Source organism: Balaenoptera ricei, chromosome 8 (assembly GCF_028023285.1).
Source record: "Balaenoptera ricei isolate mBalRic1 chromosome 8, mBalRic1.hap2, whole genome shotgun sequence".
Classification (NCBI taxonomy): Eukaryota; Metazoa; Chordata; class Mammalia; order Artiodactyla; family Balaenopteridae; genus Balaenoptera; species Balaenoptera ricei.
The window spans coordinates 49,967,816-49,984,971 of record NC_082646.1 but is presented as its reverse complement, the minus strand read 5'-3'; the positions used below and the strand labels follow the sequence as shown (position 1 = coordinate 49,984,971).

Below are 17,156 nucleotides of genomic sequence, written 5' to 3'. Positions count from 1 at the left end.
AGAGTGGCCCCCGCTCGCCACAACTAGAGAAAGCCCTCGCACAAAAACGAAGACTCAATATAGCCATAAATAAATAAATAAATGAATGAATGAATGAATGAATGACACATGCACCCCAATGTTCACTGCAGCACTATTTACAATAGCCAGGTCATGGAAGCAACCTAAACGCCCATCGACAGACGAATGGATAAAGAAGTGGTGGTACATATATACAATGGAATATTACTCAGCCATAAAAAGGAACGAAATTGGGTCATTTGTTGAGACATGGATGGATCTAGAGACTGTCATACAGAGTGAAGTAAGTCAGAAAAAGAAAAACAAATATCGTATATTAACGCATATATGTGGAACCTAGAAAAATGGTACAGATGAACTGGGGCAGAAATTGAGACACAGATGTAGAGAACAAAGGTATGGACACCAAAGGGGGAAAGCCGCGGGGGGTGGGGTGGTGGTGTGATGAATTGGGTGATTGGGATTGACACATATACACTGATGTGTATAAAATTGATAACTAATAAGAACCTGTTGTATAAAAAATAAAATAAAATAAAATTCAAAAATTTTTTTAAAAAGAATAAGAATTTTCAATAAGGTATAAAAGCAAAGAACTTTTGTAGTACATATCTAAAAATGAACTAACTCATTATATTATTTAAATGGTTTTTACAAATAATTATGGTGGCCATACATATCTTTAAATTTCAAAGTAGATCTAGAAGGGAAGTATAAAAAGAAAAACATTCCATCTTGCTCCTTCATCACCTAAATGAAGGGTAAATAACCTAATAGATTGCCTTGAAAGTCTGAATGTTTTAGCTATGCTAAATGAAAGAGATCTAACTTAATTTGTAAAATATCATGGAATTCCAACTCACTTATATTCAAATTCTGAAGTGTTAATAATGCAATCATCATAAAACTATAATTATCTATTGGACAAAATATTTTCTTCAGTATTACCACAAGATGTCACCCTAAGCCTAACATCAAAGTGTGCAGCTTTGCTGTTTCAGGCATTTTTCTTCTTTTGTACATTAATGAACACTAATTACTAACTTTTTAAAAGTTAAGGTGTTTTCTTTGTTTTTGTTTTAATTTATTTATTTTATTTATTTATTTTTGGCTGCATTGGGTCTTTGTTGCTGTGCGCGGGCTTTCTCTAGCTGCAGAGAGTGGGGGCTACTCTTCGTTGCCGTGCATAGGCTTGTCACTGAAGTGGCTTCTCTTGTTGCAGAGCATGGGCTCTAGAGCACAGGCTCAGTAGTTGTGGCACATAGACTCAGTAGTTGTGGCTCACGGGCTCAGTAGTTGTGGCTCTCGGGCTCTAGAGCGCAGGCTCAGTAGTTGTGGCACACGGGCTTAGTTGCTCCGCGGCATGTGGGATCTTCCCAGACCAGGGCTCGAACCCGTGTCCCCTGCATTGGCAGGCGGATTCTTAAGCACTGAGCCACCAGGGAAGCCCTAAAAGTTAAGGTGTTTTTTTACACTTTCTGTTATTGGTAAATGGAAAGCCAAAACAAAGAATACAGGGACTAGAGAAGCAAGAAAGAAGAAAGTTAAACAGTTCATCACCCTACTTACTGTAAGAGAAGTGCATTTTACCCTTGGATTTTATTTTCTTCTTTGACTTTATTTTTAAAAATTTCTGTAATGAGCATATATTATGTTTATAATCAAATAAAGTTATATTTTAAAAATGAAAAAACAATACCTCTGCTATCACCCTCTACCCTATTATCACAGAACCCATTTATAAAATGCTTTTTTGTGCTATAATAATGGTCAAAGTTATGGAGACAGAATTCTGTCCTCAAGGATTATACCATCTAAGACGTACTAGTGTTTGCATTTTCTTTTTTAGGCATATGATGAAGCACCACAAAAGGAGGATAGTATTCATTTTCAAAGTGATGCTTTTCATCTATAGAGAGAAGGCCTGGTTTCCTGGTCACTTGTAAATATTACAGCATATTCTGCAATAATAGTATTTTACTCTACTATCCATTTATGATGGGTTTTCTGCACTATGATTCCTTTCTATTTCTTCAGATGAGATTCATGCAAGGTATTATTTCAACATACTGGCTACCTGAATACCAGAATAATGGGTGAAAGTCACTATCTTCCATCACTTGTAACAAAAAAAAATGGGGAAGGGAAGTTGGTCAAAACAGAAAGCAAAATATAGAGCATAAATAATGCCCTAGTGCTTTGTGACCACCTAGACGGGTGGGATAGGGACGGTGGGAGGGAGACACAAGAGGGAGGAGATATGGGGATATATGTATATGTATAGCTGATTCACTTTGTTATAAAGCAGAAATTAACACACCATTGTAAAGCAATTATACTCCAATAAAGATGTTAAAAAAATAATAATAATGCCCTATTTGTCAATGGTTCCCTACTTATCCATTTATAAAGATATAATCCCCTTCAGGATGCACAGGGCTACATAGTTTTTCTTCTTTTGTGTCCTTAAAATCGCACAGTGAGACCAACTCAAACATTCAATAATAATAAATTAGTAAGCAGTATTTAGCAACCTACACAGGATTCAATAGAAAATTATGTTTTGTTGTATAGCACTGCTCCATTCTTCGCACTCTGGTTTATCCCAAAATGACTTAAAAGACCAGCCAAAGCAAATCTATCCATTCAAAGCTGGGCATCAGGATTACTTACATAACAGCTTTTTACAGATTACTGTTGCCTCCCATTTTATTACAGAAATTCCAGTTACACTACAGGCTTTTTGCCAAGATATTTATCACTCACTCAAAACAATGGCAAAATACAACTCTTTGTCATTCATCTTTTTATTCCCCATGTAATGATGTTGCATTACCAAATGGTTACACTACCTTAGTAGAATTTTCTAAAGCATCCAACAATATTCTTCCTAAATAAAGTTCTCAAAAACTCAAACTCTCAAAAGTCATAGCCATTCTTATCTAAGCACATCATACAAATCTATTTAGAGGCATTGCCATTCTGTTAATGGCCTTTACTATTTATCAACTAGATAAAACTATTAATTTTTAATTGAGAAATTTGTTGCTTAAAAGTGTTCTCTAAAATACTATTCTCTAATGACAGGGTTTATTTAAATTCTGTAAGACTCCACTTAGAGCTGTTTTTATTTAATACCAACTAAGATGATTATAGTTATTTGTGTCATTAATTCTTACCAGCCATATAAGAATATTTTAAAGAAATTAATCCACAGGCCATAATCCTATAAAGCTTTTTACTTCTATTTTTATTCAATAGACTGATTCTCAATTTTTCAAAATTTAATGGTTTTTAAAATTATATTCAAACCATAAAGTTATACTTTTGTCAATAAGTGTAGACATTCATTATAATAAAAACACAAATAAAATATTTTCAAGATTAACCCCCATAAATTCACATGTTTTGTTTCTATATCAATAACCATCAGACCTGAAAAATAATGTCTGGTAGATTCAATTATTTCTTTAAAATATGCTGTTTAAGTCCAGTAAAATCTATAGTGTAATTGAGTGTGTCTTTTTAAAATTCTTTAGTTAGTTGGTTGCTTTTGTTGAGGGGAGGTATTTGTTTCTATTTTTTGTTTAACTCTAAAAAAAGAATTAAAAATTATCTGCATAAATGCAAAAATGTATGTATAAAGACATACATAAATAAACCATAAATTCAAGAATAAGCAAAAGGTTAAACATTATATAGTTAGATTCATGAAACATTGACAAAGCACTGAGATTTTCATCAATAAACTTCTCAATTTGAATCATGAAATTTCTTAAGAGAAGCAAAAAAGATGAAAAAAGTTGTTTTTGTCTTAAGAAGAGAGTAAAACTAGAACTATGATTCTGAGTAGAATGTGACGCATCACTTTTTGTGTTAGGGAAGTCTTCCTCTAGAAGGAGGAAACTTCCTTCTTTAGCATATTTGTCCTCAATTTTTTGCAATAAGCTACTCCAGTTTTTTCCTGTGTAAACTTGTCTTCCTATATAAAACATTCTTTCAATATTTTTATTTTTATTAACATACACTTTATTTCTATTTTATAGAAGTTCTTTTTTAAGATAACCTTAAACAAGAAAATGGCGGAAAAAATCTTTTCTTCTACTTGATATCAAGAAAAATATTTCAGTTTTAAATTTGGTTATCGAGTTTTCTGACCACATTACTCAAACTCTTAAGCCCAATTCTGATCATTAAGATGATAAATAATTTTTTAATACATACCTAGCAAAGCTTGGAATAAGTTGCTCTTAAAGATACCCATCACCTTTTTAACAGCGTTTTTCAACTGCTGCTCCTCTGGTTTCCTTAATTTTTTGCAGTATTCTTCCAGTAATGATAAAGCTCGGTCAGTATCTGAAAAACATGATTTTAAAATTCTATCTTATGGTCTTAGAAAAATAATAAGCTAACATTAAACTATTCTATAGTTATATTCCTAATTTCATGACAAAATAATTTAATAAACTAATCATGAATTCCATAAACTATCTTTAAAATTGATAATTACAATGAACTCAATTTTAAGAACCCACTTTTATTTCTGTTGTCTTCCAAAAGAATCTGCAACTATGAAACAAAACAAAGGTCCGAATGGAATGCTGACCAGTTGATATTCACATAGTAGATGAGACTCTCTCTTGTCAGAAAAAATTATCTTAAAATTGGTGACTTCCTACCAGAGAGTGTCCAGATTCCTTAACACAACCTTTCAGGCCTCCGTCCCATGATCTGTTTACAAGTTATATTTTCAGCCTTATTTCCCACTATATATTATTCCATCCCCTCCACACATACACACACAGTGCCCAAGTCACATTGGATTACTCACTTCCCCTCTCCACTTCCCAACACACACACACACACACACACAGTGCCCAAGTCATATTGGATTACTCACTTCCCCTCTCCACTTCCCAACACACACACACACACACACTTTCTCTACTTTTTTTCACCTCTGCACTTTTCTTTGCTCTTCCTGCTCCCTGTATTGGAATATCCTCCCCCATACCCTGATTCTTTCCCTTGAATCAGTGTGCTATATTGGAAAACATTAATTGTCAGCTAGATCTGGGTCTGAAACCTTCTTACTGTGTGTGACCCTCAACAAATTACTTAACTTCTCTGAGCTTCAGTTTCCTCACAGGTAGCAGGATTAAATTACACAATACTTAATACAATGTCTAATGTATAGAAAGTAATCAAGTCAACTGAAAACCTATCTTCCCTTAATTTAGACCTAACTCAAATGCTCTCTATTCCATAAAGCCATTGCTGACAGTTAAAATTAATCACTGTCACCCTTCTTCCAAACCATTTTGCCTACACAAATACTGCAGGCATTCTTAATACATACTGTTATATTATGGCTCTTGATAACATGTCTTCATTGCCCGCAAGACAAAATATCCTTGAAAAAGTCACCAAAGTGACAGTGTCTTTGTGTGTAGTAGGTGAAAATTGTCTTTTTTTTTTTTTTTTTGGAAGTCAGAAGATTCAATTTTGTTGTTCCAATATGAAGATCTATTTGGAGAATGTCAAGTCACATATTTTTAACTAATAATAATTATGTACACCAAGAATACAAAATACAGTAACTGATTGATTTACTCAGACCTGAAATGCATTATGAGAAAAGGCAAGACTCATCTTAACCAGTAAACAACTGCTTTCATCATCAACCTGTGTTTTATAAAATTATGTTTGGAAAGCTTCTGAAGAAAACGGCAACAAAGTTCAGACCAGAGTCTTAAATATTACACTGATAATTTTCCTTTTTATGATTATATATATATCTTTGTTTGTTCTCTCTGTTTGAGGAATTCTTATCCGAGGAACTAACAATATACAAACTTTTCATTTATAAGGCACATTATGAAAAGGGTTTCGTATGTGTATCATTTGGGATGAAAGACAACTGGAATTATCATTGGTTTTCCACAATTTCATCCTTTGCCCAGATTCTGTCATGAGTAAGAGTTTTACTTAGAGTCAATGTCACTTCCTTCAAAAGTCTCTTTTGGTATTCCTGGCACTTCTCCATCTGACCAGAGCTCTTCTCCTGTTACCTTATATCTTCAAATCATATGATGGATATTCATCAAAATTTCCATGCTTTGAGATTCATTCTTTTTCTTCCAGCTTTACTGAGGTGTGATTAACAAATAAAAATTGTATATGTTTAAGGTGTACAACAGGAAGTTTTGATAATACATATATATTGTGAAGTGATTATCCACAATCATTACTACAAAGACAATTAATTGTCTTTGAATTTTAAAAGCCTTTCCCCCTTCAAATCTACCACTTTCACAGATTAAATACCAATTATAATAACAATAATTCATATTTATTGAGTACTTTATTTCATATCTTTCTCCCGAACCTTCCAATTCTTCTCCCCCACAGCCATTCTCAGCTGATGATCATGCTTTCTATTTTACGGAAAATCGTAAGAGAACTTCCACAAGCTCCTAACATAACATCTACTGATTTATTTGTAACTGCACCCCTATATTCTGCCTTCCCTCCTGTTACTATGGATAAAATATTTGTGTTTCTCTCTAAGGCCAACTCCTCTACTTGAGCACCTGAGCCTAGTCTCTTTTGCCTACTCAAGGACATTGCTTCATCATCAACTGTTTTCCTCTGCATTCAATCACTCCCTTCAGCATACAAATCAACTGTATTATCAGTGATTTTTAAAAACTTTCCTTTATGCTTCATTCCTCTCCAACTAACTATAGTCCCCATTTCTCTGTTCCCCTCTAGAGCAAAACTCCTTTAAATTTCCCTTCATTCTTTCCTGAGACTACCCTAATCAGACTTTTCTTTCCAGTAATTCCACTAAAACTGCTCTTGTCAAGGTTACCTATTATCTCCATCCTACTAAATCCAGTGGTCAATTCTCAGTCATCTCACTTGACCCATCAGCAACATTTGATACTGTTGCACTCTTGAAACATTTTCTTCACTAGGCTTCCAAGCAGTGAATGCTGGTAAATGTTTAACAAACCAGTTCTCCAGGTAAAAAAAGAAAATGTCAAACTTTAACTTGTCAAAACTGAACTCCAGATCTTATCCACCACCCCGATCTGCTTCCCCTGCAATGTTCTCCATCTCTCATCCTTCCAGTTGTTCAGGCCAGAAATCGCTGGAGTCGTCATTCATTCTTCTCTAACTCTCTACATCTAATCCATCAATAAATCCTGTTGGCTCTAACATCAAATTACATACAGAATCCCATCACTTCTCGCCACCTCCAGTGCTACTACCCTGGTCCAGACCATCATCTATCCCCTGCATTAATGAAATAACCTCTTACAAGTCTACATGATGTCACTTTTGCCCTCCTACAGTCGTTTCTAAACACAGCAGCCAGGAAGATGTTTTTAAGTCAGAAGTCAGATAGGATCACTCCTCAACTCATACCCTCCAGTGACTCCCCATCTCACTCAACAAAAGCCTCCCTCTCCGATTTCAGCTTTTATACCTCTCCTTCTGCTCGTCTACTCCAACCACAGTGGTCTCTGCTCTTTCTCAAATACATCAAGAACCCTCCTACCACAGGGACTCTACACTTGCCATTCTGCCTAGACATTCTTCCTTCAAATATCCATGAAGCTTACTACTTCACTTCTTTCACATCTCTGCGCATATGTCACCTTATCAATGAGGCCTTCTCTCATGCTCCTATATAATATAGCTTACTCCCTTAAAAGAAGGGAGAATTTCAATAAGCAGTAATGAATGGAGAAGGACATTGTGTAATTAGTTCTTTTTTGTCTTTTGTTTTTTTTTCTTTTAATTAGTTCTTTTTTTACCTAAGAAGGATAGAAATATAAAAATGAAAATGGATGCACATGAGCTCTCTCCAATTTTAAAATAAGACATATATTAACAAAAGATGGTGTTATAAACATATCCTAGTACGTGTGTATAAAACTTTAATTTTTAAAAATGCTTTGATACTTTACCTGATATAATATTTTTAACAACTCTTTGAATCAGGGACAAATATTTGAATCCCCATTTTGTCAACAATTAAACAATCAGCTGTTTCCCTGAAAAGAGAGTGGCTTACTATACCTGAGTTTCTAACGCATTCCTAACCACTAATGTAAATAATCAACAATGTCATAATTATAGTATACCTCTCTCAGTTCTCATATGTATCTTTGGGCGCTAGTTATCTGATTATCTATAGTGCTTCAAGCTTTAGCCTTTCTCATTCTTTCATTTGTTAAACAGATAATTTTTAAAAGTCTAAGTGCCAGGCATTTTTTCTTTTTTCTTTACAATTATAATTCTTTTTCCTCTGTGAAAAAGATGTAATTTTGTAGGTACTCACTTATTCTGAGATTTTTTTCCTGTGAATGGCAATTCTCAAAAATGTATCAATAGCATTCTCATAATCACATCTACAAATATAATTTGCTACGTAAGGGGACTTTCACTAATTCATTCAACATATATTTATTGAGTGACTACCCAGGGAAGACACTATTGATTCAAAGCAGCTAGATGTTCTCTAAACCAGCAGAGCTTATTATGCCTCTCATCTCTGTATGAGAAAAATCTGACACATAAAACAAGATGGTAGAATATAGGAAAAAACAAATGGTCAAATACGGTCAAGTCTATCTTAGACAACTTAGGCTTTTGCATGCCAGCATCTAACACTGGAATTCTGGCTGCCCTTTTACGCTTCTTCTGATTATCAATAATGATCACTACATAGTGTCAATTCCATTTCTGATTAAATTCTTATTTCTGATTCATGAAAGGTTGAATTCGAAGGTAATCTAAAACTAGATACCTATACAAAGATGATAAATTAAGCAAAAAAAAAAAAAAAAGATGACAAGGATCTTGTTATACGAGTCAAAGATCCCTAGCTAGATGTTGACTACTTGAATAAAGTGGAAAGTTGAGATAATCATCCAGGTAAGTCAGGATGAATACTTTAATTGATGTTCAAATTAAACCAGGTATAAGTGGAGATTTTTTTCACCTGAATTGCCAATAAAATGGCCTCAATTTTCCTATTTTCTTTGTTAAAGGAAATCTGTATTCATATGACTCCTGAGTCTACTGAAAGGATGAAACTAAATTTGGAATACCTGAAGGCATGTACAGGAGGAAATAGGAGGGAAATCTTCTTTTTTTTAATTTCCCCTTAGTTTTTAATTTTTTAATTTTTAATTTATTTATTTTTTTTGGCTGTGCTGTGCGGCATGTGGGATCTTAGTTTCCTGACCAGGGATCGAATCCCCGCTCCCTGCATTGGAAGCGTGGAGTCTTAACCACTGGACCACCAGGGAAGTCCGGAAATCATTTTTTTAAATAAAAAATTTTTGCATGAAATACGCAATCCAAAGGATATAGTGAATGTTACATAACTGGAATTATAGGTAATCATGTGTCTGTTAATTAAGCTTCAACTCTTTTGTATTTGGTTTAAGAATAGCATTACCAAAAAGTTACAAATAATTTGGGACAGGTGATTTAAATTTGAAACAGCAAACGGCAATACTGCTAACAAATGAAATTTTAGAAAGAGAGAAAGGATAACAAAATTATTTGCCACAACAAAAAATAAAAGGAAGAATTATAGAACATGTGATGGTATTGTTCAGAAAACTAAGATCAAAGTGTAATAGAGGAAAGGGTAAACTAAATACACAAATCATTTAGAATACTGAAATTCCTTTAAATAAATTTATGTAACATTTTTACAGTTTAGAAAGAATTTTCACGTGCATTATCTGATCTGATTCCCACCACTGAGAAGTCATATTGCCTATTTTACATGAAACTGAAATTCATAGTGGCTTGTCCAATCACAGAACTACTGAATAACAGATTTGGAGCTTAATCTCAAAGCTTTTGATTTCAAGTATAGTGTTCTCTCCACAGTACCACCCTTAGTCCTCCAGAAACAGAGTTGAGCATATTTCTACGGAAAAAAAATAAAACTTGACCAATCAGACATAATTTTATCACTGAATTTTAGAATCTAGGGTTATATGTTGAATCTCTTATTTTTACATGTGTTTATTAATATAAAAATTATATTTATAACATATAAACTAAAATGGTCCTACCTTTAAAACCTGATAGAGATAAAAAGTTCTTTCATTCATTAATCAAATATTTATCTTACTATGCTCTAGACACTGGGAACTCAACACTGAACAAGATAAATATTCTACCCTCTTAGGGATTTCTTTTGTCTGAAAGTAAAGATAATTAAATAGAAAATTTAAACAAAGTAAAAGATTAAAATAGAGTGGGGTCATGCTATGATGAGGTACCAGGGGCCATGAGAACAGAGAAGTAAATTGATGCCATACAGACCATGCTATATTTGGCCTTATACTGAAGGAGGAATAATAAGCCATGGAAGATTGTTTAATAAAGATGAGCATGACCATTTTTTGAAGTTTTAGAAAGATCATCCTAACTACGGTGTGATATATATCAATTGAAACAAACAAAAATGATTAGAGTTTTTCCCTCTCTCATGCCATTTCAAATGAATATATGCAACACTGAACAGTTTTTGATCATTATTTACAATATAAGACATTTGACTAGCAAATAAAAATATTTTATTAGGAAGTACTTATATGTGCTTAATTCTTATTATTGACATTATTGTTCTTGTTATTTTGTAAATTAAGATATTCATATGAAAATAATAAAATGACGAATGCCAACAGAAAAGTTATCCTCGTACCAGGTCTTTAAAAAGAAGCTTTTTTAATATTAAAATATACAGTTCAAGGTCATACATCAAAGGTGTCATTTTATTGCTAATAAAATTAGCTGGCATTTTTTGAGCAATGCTAAGCATTCTGCAGAGATCACCTTATATAATTTTCACAAGAACCCCAAGAAATACTACTATACACATTTTGCAAATGAGGAAACAAACTGAGAGAAATGAAATAACTTGCCCAAGGCTACACAACCAGTGTTGGAACCAGGGTATAAACCATGGTCTATCTGGCACCAAAGCCCATACTTTTAAGTATTATGCCATATTGAAACGTAACTTACTGGGAAAGGATCAGTGTTTCTTTTTTCTTTAATTGTCCTTAGCTATTATACTATACTTCCAGCCGCCCCCTCCCAAAAAATTTTTTTAAATATACTTCAACAAACACCTGTTGATAAGGCTATTTCCCCTATTGACACAAAAAGATATTAATATGAAATGGTGAATTTATATTACTACCTTTCAGATAAGTCATGCTTTCACAATTTCTATAGAATTGTTGAAGAGAACAATGGGAAAAGTACAAGGTTAAATAGTAATAAATAGAAAGAAAGAAGATAGTAAATTGCATCTTCAGCTGAATATTGAAATATGCCTTAGTCCAGTTGTAACAAACTAGAAAAAGAAAATTGAAAAAATAGGTAAAACTTGGAATTTAAATTGTGGGGAAAATGTATGGCCAGACTTAAAGCAGATCTAAAAACTGCAATCATTGTGTAAATATTGGATGGTTTACAGATTACTTTAGCAACATTGAAAGAGAAGAAATACTCATAAGAAACATTATTCTATTCTAAAAAAAAGCACAGTGTGGCATTTCCTTTCTGTAACCAGATGTGTACTTGCCACATCTGGGTAGGCTAACTCCAGAAGCTGACCAGGAAGCTGAACCCAGACAACTGATGGAAGGAGATAACTTTCCTCTGAACACAACTTTCCTCTTCCTTGGACCAAAAAAAAAAAAGAAAGAAAGTATTCTGATAAGCATTTGTATAGCACTTTCCTATTCCCAAAACAATTTCCACATGGGCTAGATATTTTTCTTTGATTGTCTCAATAATCCTAAGAGTTGGATATTATTAGTGCAGTCATGTCTTAAGATGAGGAATTTGAAGCTCAGTCTGTTGATCTTCTTTAGATACCTTATTCAGCTAATGGTAAAGACAGGATTCCGTCCCGGGACTCTCCTCCACTGCACCATGATGCCATTCATTTGTTCAAAGAATACCTCACTCATACAGTAGAAAGAATATTGGATGAGCTTCCTGTCCTAATTCTATCACTAACTTTATAAAAGTGAAGTTAATATATATTATCTTATTTGATGGGGAAAAGAAAATATATGGGGGGAAGTATTAAACCCCTTTTAGAAAAGGAAACTGAGGTTCAGAAAGATGATATGATTTTCACAAGGTCACCTGGTGGCATTATCATAAGAAGGCATGTGAAGAAGTACCTGTGCGAGGCTGGCACTTTGAGATGTTAATTTCTTCTCTCCCTAAATGTTCCCATTTCCTTTCTTCTCATTCAAGCTGGTAACTGGTTTTGTGCTTTATTGCCTCAGGGGAGGTATGTACCAGGACAGAAAACCGACGGGATTTTAAAGTTATCCCAGTGTTGCTTTCCAAAAGCCTAAACCCTCCAAATAAAAGAAATGTTTGTTTCAGAGATGAAAGAGAGATTCTCAGGTACATGCAGAGAGAGGGACATCTCCTAGCCCCTCCCCAGTCTAGAAAGAGATTTTCTCAGTTGAAAAATAAGAGAAGTTTTTGGATCCCAAGGCAGCAGGTATCTAGGCTCTGTTTCCTGGCAGCACTGCCTGAAAGGCAGAAAGACCCCAGAGAGGAAAAGCATCATTATGCAGCTAGGCAAACAGAAACACAGAAATTCTGGGGAAAAAACATTTAAATACATGTCTTAGAAGTAGCAATTGTTGCCAGACCAGAAAGAACCATCTAGACACAACAACTCATGCCTCAGAGGTAAACTGTTGTATATAGATGATCAATGACCAGATTATACCCCCATTCCAGATGGAACCCTACCATAACCCCACGGAAGTAGGAAAAAACTCAAAAAGGACTGGAGTGATTCTGCCCACAACTTAGTAATCAAGAGTCAAAAATAAAGTTGAACTATAGAAAATAAATGGATATTTCTTACACACCTAAATTTATAGACTGAGAGTCCAGCTCAGTGATTATCAGATCTTGTCCTTCCTCCTAGAAGCCACGTCTTCTGACTACTGGTCTAGGTTTTTCCCACAATATCACTGCTATTGAGGATTATAGGGACATGATTCAAAGAAATGAACATGACACGATGTTAATCCCAACATACACAGTGAAATTGCCTGTGTCCATATCTGTCTCCCTAATAAATTTTAAGCATCATAAAGGCAGACACCGAATATCATTTGCCACTGTAAAACATGCACCTAGCACAGTGCCTGGTACATAGCAGGCACTCAATAAATCTTTGTTGAATGGATAAATGATGGAATAAATAAATAGAAGGAAAGCTATTTCCTTAAATACATACCCAAGTTTACCTTTTAAAATAATTTATAGTTTATTACCTATAAGGTATTTTAAATAGTACAGAACCTAACAGGTTTATTTCAAGTCTCACCACACTTTCAATGGTAAAGATGTCACAACTCTCCAAAATGATAGGCCCCCTACAGAAGCCTCAGAGTCTTTAACAGAATTAGGGCCCTAATGGCTAGCAAGATGTGTCATCAGCAGCAATGGGATACATAATCTTACTTATAATCTTTGAAAGATTTAACTTAATTCATTTTCACAGGAGTTTCTACTTTATATCATTTCCTCTTGATTTTAAATCCTAAAACAAATGAGGTCAGGAGAATTGTTTCATAATAGAGGCAATTTGGCCATAATTCTTGAAATAGCTTTGAAAAACTCACTAAAAACTGAACCTATGCAGAAAGCTTACTACTTGGAATTTGGAATGACTGACTGGACAGAAGAGACTGGGTAAAACTCATGATCCTTTGCTGACAAAGCAACCTACATTGAGGATACAGAGCCCTCGTGCCTTGACTGCTACAAACTCCTGAGCAGGAATTATAGCTGGGGTACAAGTGCTCTTGCTCCAGTAAAAAAAAAAAAGATTTTATACATCTCAGCATTATACTCAAAAATATTCTATCATCACTGACATGGTTACACAATAAATATTAAGAAATAAGAGCGTATAGGGCTTCCCTGGTGGCGCAGTGGTTGAGAATCTGCCTGCCAATGCAGGGGACATGGGTTCGAGCCCTGGTCTGGGAAGATCCCACATGCCGCGGAGCAACTGGGCCCGTGAGCCACAGCTACTGAGCCTGCGCGTCTGGAGCCTGTGCTCCGCAGCAACAGAGGCCGCGACAGTGAGAGGCCCGCCCACCGCGATGAAGAGTGGCCCCCGCTTGCCGCAACTAGAGAAAGCCCTTGCACAGAATCGAAGACCCAACACGGCCAAAAATAAATAAATAAATAAATAATAAAAATAAAGGAATTCCTTTAAAAAAAATAAGAGCGTATAATGAGAGTATATAATTAAGAAAGAAGAGCATTCTTATAGTTTACTGAATGCATTGTTATAGAAGAGTGACGGATTAATTGACTGATTGGCAAAGGCATAAATGAATTGAATGTCTTAATCTGATGTTTTAAAAATCCAATATTTTGTGTACATATTCCCACTGACTAGACCCTTCCACCCAAAGATGTAACCAATCATAGGCCTAAAGGAGAGATCAAATATTCTATCATGAATGGAGCACTTGGGCAGTTTCCCAAAAACCTAACAGTTCAAATATTTTATGGTGTAAATTCATTAGCATATCATTTGCAACATTCCCAATACATAAAAACTGTAAAATAAAATCAATTAACAGATAATTTTAACACTATGCCTATTGTTTGCTTCATAACATACTCCTAATCAGTAGTTGAATACAAAGAGTATTCTTCTATTTCTCTCTCCAGAATGTTCTCTCTTTATGGCTCCTGGATTGATGAATATTTTCCAACATCAAGGATCTGTGGCTTGATGTAGAGAACAAACATATGCACACCAAGGGGGGAAAGTGGCAGGGGGGCGGTGGTGGTGTGATGAATTGGGAGATTGGGATTGACATGTATACACTAATATGTATAAAATAGATAACTAATAAGAACCTGCTGTATAAAAAAATAAATTAAATTAAAAATTGAAAAAAAAAAAGAATCTGTGGCGTCATGATTTTCAACAATTCTCTCAACCAAGGTCAAGATGTCCCTTTTGAGGGATTTTAAATCTAAAAAAATCTTTAGTAAGTTATCTTACTTTGACTTACAGAAATTACAGAAGTTTGAAACCTGCCTTTTCCCATCCCTCTCTGGGGCTTAACTCTTTTGAGTTCTACTGGCTCAGAAAAAGAAAAAGCATGAAGTTTTTTGAAACTGAAAAAGCATCTGAATATAATCCTGGTATGGCAAACACAAAAGTTCAAACAAAAACTTGGTGAAGTACGTACAGAAGGGATAAAATAGCTACTCAGGTGTAGTCAATAAATTTAGGTACATGTTTTCCCCTTTAGAGAACCTAAAAAAAAACTTAGTAATTGAAGAAAAGCTAGAGATAGAAAGAGAGTATGCTCAGATGCTCAGATAATGAAAGGCAAATATAAACTAGTGAGATCCTACAAAAAAGAAGTTAAGCCACAAAGTGCAGGAAATAGATAATGAAAGAAATTTTTAAATGAGGAAAAATTAAACATAAGCGTTATAAGTTCCCTTCCAGAGAGTGGGGAAAAAAGAAAAACAGAAATGACACTTTTATGAAGTATACAGTCAACCAAAAGGAAAGAGTGTAAACCCAGGAAACAACAATCTCAATTTCACAAATGTCCATAAGATACATGGCAATATCATGTCTTGGGATTCTAATCACACAACATTCTTCAACTTCCTTTAAAAAGAACAATGTCAAAACATGTGAATTATGAAAATGATAGTGTTTAAGTTTCAGTACATGGTATACATACTCTATTATATGGCTAAAAACAGTTGCAACAGAAGAATTCAAAGGAAATAAAGTGTCATGTAAATTAATAACATCAGATAGACTTCTATACCAATTTAAAAGAAGAGCAGAATAGGACAACTTTTTAAAAACACAAATGAAATAAACATCAACCTCAAAGTATTAAAAGCATTGATTTTTTTCACATATTTAATGACAGTGAAGAGAACAAAAAACTGCTCAAAAAAGAAACTGCAATGTACTAAAAAATTCTGTTGAAGTATATTTTATCACTAAAACAGCAACTTTCTGCAAAAACCACAGGGGAGAACACAGCTATCGTTAACTTTTATTTCTTGCATTAATCCAACATGAAATCAGATCAATTCACAAGTCTGTTGAAATAGTCCCTTACTATACATCATGACCTTGCATCATATCAGAGAATGCTGATACAACTTATCTTGGATTGGCCCTGAATTTTCAGAATTTAAAACAGGTCAAAGATATCATAAAGGCTCAGTTGGGAGCAAATCAAGTTACAACTGTAGAAAACAGAATCCTGAATGAAAAGCGACTGTTGGGAGAAAAATATCTCTGAAGAAGAAATGATGAGTGTTCTGTTGATAAAACTGAGATCTATAAAAATGTGAAGAGAGTGAGGTAGAAGAGGTAGGAAGTAATGTCATAAAGCAAAATAGCACTGAATATAGCAGTTTTGGCTTACCTAAGAACAATCAAGAATAGCACCTAAAAATGTACTTAGGGACATTCCCGGTGGTCCAGTGGTTACAACTCTGTGCTTCCACTGCAGCGGGCCCGGGTTCCATCTCTATTCAGGGAACTAAGATTCTGCATGCTGTGAGGTGCAGCAAAAAAAAAAAAAAAAAATGTACTTAGATGTCATATCCATTCCCACTTCCTACCATGCTTACATGTTACCAATCAGAGAAACTACTCTCTACTTTTACAATAACATACAAAATATATAACAAGTGAGAAATATGTCTTATGAAAATTTCTTATTGTAATAAGAATATATTCAACAATGAATAAACACTTGGCTCTATGAGGATAGTTATCGTTTAAGATTACATAAAGCCTAGCTTCCATCCTATCTACCACATGTAACAATGAAGAAAGAAAAAAGAGGGACTTCCCTGTTGGCACAGTGGTTAAGAATTCGCCTGCCAATGCAGGGGACACAGGTTCAAGCCCTGGTCCGGGAAGATCCCACATGCCGTGGAGCAACTAAGCCCGTGCACCACAACTACAGAGCCTGCTCTCTAGAGCCCGTGAGCAACAACTACTGAGCTCACGAGCCACAACTACTGAA

The 17,156-nt window shown here is 34.6% G+C and overlaps 1 protein-coding gene across 1 annotated transcript in view; it reads right to left on the bottom strand.

The window, feature by feature from the left end:
• The window catches only part of DLG2 (discs large MAGUK scaffold protein 2), a 2,071,189-nt gene that overhangs the window by 2,051,601 nt on the left and 2,432 nt on the right, over positions 1-17,156 (bottom strand). The window contains exon 2 of the mRNA XM_059930672.1: positions 4,246-4,377. Within this exon, the coding sequence (XP_059786655.1) occupies positions 4,246-4,377 (132 nt within the window). The remainder of the gene's footprint in view (positions 1-4,245; positions 4,378-17,156) is intronic.